The sequence below is a fragment of the Morone saxatilis genome, unplaced genomic scaffold (genome assembly GCF_004916995.1).
Source record: "Morone saxatilis isolate NCDOM2014 unplaced genomic scaffold, NCSU_SB_2.0 Contig6, whole genome shotgun sequence".
Taxonomy (NCBI): Eukaryota; Metazoa; Chordata; class Actinopteri; family Moronidae; genus Morone; species Morone saxatilis.
Window position 1 is genome coordinate 6,312,133 of NW_023340206.1, and position 6,781 is coordinate 6,318,913.

General features: G+C 43.2%; 1 protein-coding gene across 1 annotated transcript in view; it reads right to left on the minus strand.

Annotated features, from left to right (window-relative positions):
• The window catches only part of nbeal1 (neurobeachin-like 1), a 38,470-nt gene that overhangs the window by 25,880 nt on the left and 5,809 nt on the right, over positions 1-6,781 (minus strand). The window contains 6 exon segments of the mRNA XM_035678065.1: positions 25-110; positions 1,110-1,192; positions 1,672-1,799; positions 2,093-2,174; positions 2,379-2,540; positions 3,764-3,855. Coding sequence (XP_035533958.1) covers positions 25-110; positions 1,110-1,192; positions 1,672-1,799; positions 2,093-2,174; positions 2,379-2,540; positions 3,764-3,855 — 633 coding nt within the window.

Below are 6,781 nucleotides of genomic sequence, written 5' to 3' on the forward strand. Positions count from 1 at the left end.
CCTCCAGGCCATCCACAGGTTTACCTGATCACCAGCCACTATGGCGCCAAACAAGTGCAGCAGGCAGCATTTCAGACTCTCCTTAAGGTGCTCACTCTCCTGGAAGCACTCTGGAACAAGAGCACACACACACACACACACACATACACACACACACAGAGTGCATAAGTTTGATCAGTAAGCGTGATGTCTGTTATGCAAATACAACGCAACCACATAACGAAACTATATCTCACAGCAAACTGTTTAAGTTCCGGTATTTTTGCCTTTAAACAGACACACCTCTATCTTTTCTAACCCTTTCATATATATATACGCACACTCACGCATGAAAGCTCAATGCAATCTGAAAAACCAGATAAGATAGCACACACAGGCATGTGGCAGCACTGCCAGTAACCTCTGGGTCATGGTGGTCCCAGTCATCCATTAACTCATCTGTCAACACATCCGATTGCGTTGAAGAAGTGTGACTTCTTGGCTCCGTGATGTCTGTTTCCTTTATCCTAATAATGCTACACTTATATCACATTTTACAATCGCTGGATCACAATATCATCCAATGGAGCTACATATATAAATGAGCTTAATAAGTGGAAAAATTTGCCTTCACCAAAAGTCTTCCTACACACACACACAGAGTCTGTCAAGCTGGGCCTTGGGTATTATCTTTTAGTGCCAAACCACAGCAGAAACACACACAGGACACAGGACAGAAAGGAGTATTTGTTCAAAATGTCCGCCAGCGTAGCTGAAGTGGCTTGACAGACACCATTCACTATCGGCTCATCTCAGCGCCTGGCAAACAGAACATGAACACAAAGAGTGGATTCAACTGGACCCAGAGAGCAAAGCAGAGCAGGCAGCGGGAGAGAGAGAGTGACGGCATGGGAGCTCTTAGAAAAAAAGATGGTAGAGGAGAGGAAAGGAGAGGAGAGGAGAGGAGAGGAGAATATCTGTTCTGTGATCACAAGCTGGCTTTTTTATTGCTTCCTCATCCACGCCCAATGAGGTTATTGAAGCAAGAGTATGGACCATACAGAGGAAGCGCTGTAATGTTGCTACATGCCATGTGTGTGCAAATATGTTGAACAGTTGAACAGACTTACGGTAAAAGAAAGGAACAAACTCAACAGTGAGCGGAGCTGCCTTGTACTTCTGTCTGCTCCTCTCTACTGTACCCAGCTGCTCCCTGAGGTGAAAAACACGTACAGTTCAGGTACAACATGCATACAATACTTCACATTACTTCATAATGTACTTTATTTTGTAGTCTTGCTAGCACATCATTCCTGTCTGTCAGCTTAAACCAACACAAGTCCAAGGCCATAAACCAAGCTTGTTTGAAACACTGAGAATTTACTTCTTCAGCTTGGTCCGTTTAGGCAGATAATAAAAAAAATAACTAAGGATCAGATGTTTACAATATAAACCAAACCAAAACACTGCAAAACACTGTGATTCATGAAAGGGGACAACATGATCATAATTAGTTAGATGGCCCAACTTCAAAGTCTATTTTTCTTTCATTCAGTGTTCAATAAGCCTTTTCTATTAAAAGAAACACACATACTCAAGTGGAAACAGCATGTTCAATTGCTGCTGAATGTTAGCCTTATTGTTGTCATGTTATTGTTCAGTAATGCCAAGCTAGCTGCCCGATGATGTTACCCGCAAGTTCGATGCCTCCAGTTGCGATATGGGTCGTAGAGGCTCTCGCAGAAAGCCAGCGCATGACGGACAAACTCTTCCGCCTGGCTTTGGTCTGCCATCTCCTTCTCTTTGGTCTTGCTCTTCAGCTGTAACACACACACACACACACACACCGACCCACTTCACACCTGCTATTGTCTCATTCAGACTATTTCTATAAAGTTCATCCAACATATGAATTAGGTAATTAACATTTTCATTTCAATGTGTCTCAATAGATCTCTTTTTCAGTTGCCAAATAGCAGAATGGCACAGATGTCATGTTCCTCCAACATGAGTAAACCATTCAACTATCCAACAAATAGATTTTGTGCTTTTTGTGCCAAAAATAAAGATCACAGAAAGATCAGAGCAAAAACAAAGAGAAGAGGAGTCAGACCTGCTGAATATAGAGCGTTGTCATGGTGATGATGTGATTGATGTAAGAGCAAGTGCCAATCTCCTCCACGTTGGACAGGTTCCTTTCAGAAACACCCAATCATGCACACACACACAGAAACACACACACAGAAACACACACAGGACAAGTCAACCATTAGCTTTATCAGTGATTTGCTTCAGAGTACCAGATATCCCATGAAGGTCAAAATGTCCCCAAATCAGACTAATACACAACAATACAGCAAGACACAATCTATGCTGTGTTCCACGTTTGCTGTCCAGACCTGCAGATGATGATAAGGAACTTGAGCAGCAGCAGAGCCAGGTTTTGCTGCTCAGGCTCCAGGCCGTCAGAGGCTTTCTGGACGCACTGCAGCAGCTGGTGGCGCAAAACCTGCAGGATGTTGTCTGGGAGGAGCGTCAACACCGGGGGAACCTCCTCTGGCCTGGAGACACAGAAGCATCACAACCAAGAGAAGCAGGATGAATAAGAATCTCCATTATATACCAGGTTTACGAAGTTAATGTCAAAATTGGTAAAGTGCAGACGGACGCTTTAAATATAGCCTTTTATCAGGGGGGTTTGTCACGGAGGTGTCACTGCAGTATGCAAGGGCAGCTTGAAGGAGCCGACCCTGTTCTGCATTCAATCAATCACACACACGTGCCTGATGCATTCAGACATTAAGTCCAGGGAAAAACAGCATGTGTGCTGCACTGCTCATATGAGGAAGAGAGAGAGAGAGAGCGCGGCCAAACAAACGCAACGAGTGTGAGTGGGAAAGCAGGACAGATGTGGCAGCTGCAGAGGTAGGGAAGGAGGAGGGGAGGGAAGTAAATGGAGAGAAGACAGAGGACAAAAGGCAAAGAGACAGCAGTGGGAAGAGGATGAAGGAAGGAGTCAGGAAAAAATGATTCAAAGAGGAGAGGAGAAAAAGGAAATGACAGAGAGAGGGAGAGATGAAAAGCTTAACAAATAGGATTTAACCACCCATATTCCTCCACCGTTCACATGACGCCCCCGCCGTTATAAAATGTGGTTGACTGACTCACTCTCACCACCAGCATAGCCAAGGTATCAATGAAGCTCTATAATACTGGATACCAGCATTCAGGTGTATGTTCAAGCACTGAGGGGCTCTCACATTAACCTGAATCATTATGTTGTTGTAACGAAATGTGGCCGCACCGCACAAAAGCATCTGGTGTGGCCGCGCTATTTTGGGTTGTGCTGTGGAAGACTGCGCAGTGTGTGGTCACACTGTGGATGACGCATACAAGAGGAGATTATTCTGATCCTACTCGGGATGACCTAATGCAGAAAACTGCACTGATGTTCCAATGTTAAATGTAATCAGACTAATTGTGCGGGACTAAATAGCAGAAAATCAGAGGCCACCCTGGGCTGGTGTACGGCAGTGATTCCCAACCAGGGTTACTTGCGGCTACCTCTGTAGTTGCCAGGAGGTACATGAAAAGCTCTACTACTAGTTTATATTATTTTGTTTGTACAGATTCTCTTTATTCTTTTATATTTCTGGTTAGTTTTGAACAAACAGAAGAAGATCAGGGTATTTACTGTGACCAATGATTCTGTATAAATGTGTAAATGTGTATCAAATGTGTTTGTTTGCTTCAATAAGTATGACGGCAGTTTGCTAAAAGTTACCTTGAAGGTGGCTTTTCAAAGTCCACATCCAGGCATCGCTCATAGGAGCTGATGAAAATCTCCAGCCATAACTTCAAGTAGTCTGGATCCCTCTGAGAAATGAACAGAGAAAGACAGAAGGGAGGGGAAACAGGGGGAATATAGTTAGTGGTCTTTGCTGACAAAAGCTGTCATGGTTAAAATACATAAATGGCAGGCCGCTGACAGGCCTCGTCTGCAATTTGATTCAATTTATTGTGTGTTTGTGTGTGTGTGACTTCTATAGCCAGACAACAATAGGCTGCAATCTTTTTTGTCTTCTCCCAATTCACGACTACAATAGATAGGAAAAACTGACACACCCTTCCAAATGCACAAGGCGATGTTTTCATTTCCTCGAGGACTTTAAAAAACGGGATATAGTGGTTTATGAAGCTGCAACCGAAGCACGTCAAACACGTGAGAGCGGGAATGTCTCAGGTGGGGCGTGTGTGCATCTTCTCTTTTTAAAGGCGCAGCAGCTAAAACATGCACCTGTTGGAGAGGGAAAACAGGCCCGGCTGCATTCTGAGGGGGAGCCGGCTGATCGACATTTCCTAAATTCTTGGACGAATGCCTAGAGAAGGATGGAATGGCAACATCAGCCACAGAGGAAGGCTGGCTTGGCTCGGTTTCCACAGTGCCGCTCCTGGTGTTAAATCCCCACAGCCCACAGGAACAAACACCAAACACCAAACACAGGGGACCAGACGGCAAAACTACAACTGCTGAGAGAGCAAGAGCTGACAGTGTGTTTATGTAGACTCAAAACAACTCTCAAAATACTCATTACCAGTTTACTATTACTACTTGGAGCATTAGCTCTTATATCCCAATAGACAGCAGTGTCAGTTTTTATTACCATCATTATTGTAACACCTGACAATGAAACCATAAAAAAGTCACTTCTATTCCACGCACTAAACGCAAGAGCATGACAGTAAATAAACATTTACTGAGGTGAAGAGGGCAATGTTTAGTCAGTAAAAATAGAACTCATATTTACAGTACTGTTCTGAAGGAAGCTTAAAGTTTCACATGGTTTTCAATACACAGATGTTTTTACTAATTAAATTACATTACACATTTTCCTTTTCTTTTAGTAATTACCTATAAACTATTTACAAAAACTTAATTTGGTCTTATTAAATCTTTCCTAAAACCATCCGCACCCACAGATCTGACCTGGGGACACAGAGAACTCATACTGTAATGTTGTTACAGTATATAATCTCTCCACTGAGAGCATAATTGATGGGTGTGTGCTGTAGAAATTACATTTGCAGCAGAGGAAAGAACTGTCACAGCGTACACCTCAGTAGGACTGCAACCGACAAAATGAGCCAAAATTAGCCAAAAATGCATATCACAATTTACCAGAGCCAAAACACATATTCACATGAAGTCCAAAACCCAAAGACAATAAATAACATGTATCTTAAATAATATGAAACAAAAAAAAGGGGCAAATCTTGACTAAAAAGATGAATCTATTACCAAAAGAGTCGTCAATCGACTGAATTGAAAGTGTTTCAGCTCTACACACACACACACACACGGACACATGGATGGGCCAATTAATTCATCACACAGGAGTCATCACTTGTTCACGACCCCCCAGCAAATCCTGTCATGGGGCCATCTGGAGGGTGCCAGTGAGCAATCTAGGTCAAGAAGGGCTGAAGAGGTGATCGGGGCAGATTACCATAACACAGTATATTGTGCATTTGGTAGTACGGTCTGACCAGCGCGTGTTTGGAGGACATTCATTTAGATAATTCTTTCGAGGTATCCTGTCATGAAACGTGAAAGTGTTGGACAATTGACGATAGACAATAGAGCCATGCTGCAAAGCTTAAAAAGGTAAAAAACTGCCTATATTTCACTGACTGTTCAGACAAGTCTTGATAAAGCTGTTTTCCAGTTTGTGCCCCCGTATAAGACACGAGGGAGTATGTGGATTTTAATTTCATGCAACTTTCCTCCTTCTCCTCATCCTCTGTCACAGTTGTTGAGCCGTGTGGCCTACATTTGTCATTCATCTAAAAGAGAGAGACAGCAGTCTGGTGATAAAAAAAAAAATATCCGGAGGCTAAGATAACCAGCATGTACATTTATTAAGCTACACCCAAAAACAGACAAACAGATAGAGAATGCAAACATTATTTTCTTAGCACTTTATTTAATTACGGTCCTGCACAGAAGCTATCCCCACTTGGACATCGACTGAATACATCTGAAAATATCCCATAATGCCAATTTCAGACAAACAGGAGGCCACAGACAATTCACAAAACCAGCTTATACACTTTCCTATGACTCCATTACTTAAATATGGAAGAATTTGCCGATTAGAGCTTGAAGCTGAAGGAGAAAAAAAAAACACAACTGGAAAAATGGGTTTTTCTCAGGATAGCAGTGCCATCTGGCTAAAGAGTGGGAGAGGGGCTGAAAGGCTGACTGCTTCTGTCTGCGTGTCAGAGTGGGAATCGGCCAGAACGAAGCAGGAAGCCAGCTCTCTGCAATTCCTATGAAGTCATCAGAACAATCCTGCGACGCTGGCCTCTCTCTCACTGTGTGTGTGTGTGAGAAAGAGGGATGAGAGAGAGAAGAAAAGAGGGAGAACGACATCTGAACGGGGAGAGCGAGAGCCACGTGTGAATAATATGTTCTGTTGGGAGAACACGGCATGCTCCTTTTTCCTGTGTTACCTTAACAGCACGACTCACTGACTGTCTGCTGTTCAAAACATGAATACTGTATTGTCCTTACGTGTTAATGCCACAACATTAGAATATGATGATTTTAAGCCAGCCAGCTTCACTCTCACATTGTGACTCGGCTTGGTAGTATTTGACTGAATGACTGTGTGTGTGTGCGTTGTGTGTGTGTGTGTGTGTGTGTGTTTGTGTGAGTGAGTGTGTGTGTGTGTGTGTGTGTGTTGTGTTGGTGTGTGTGTGTGTGTGTTGTGTGTGTGTGTGTGTGTGGTGTGGAAAGATG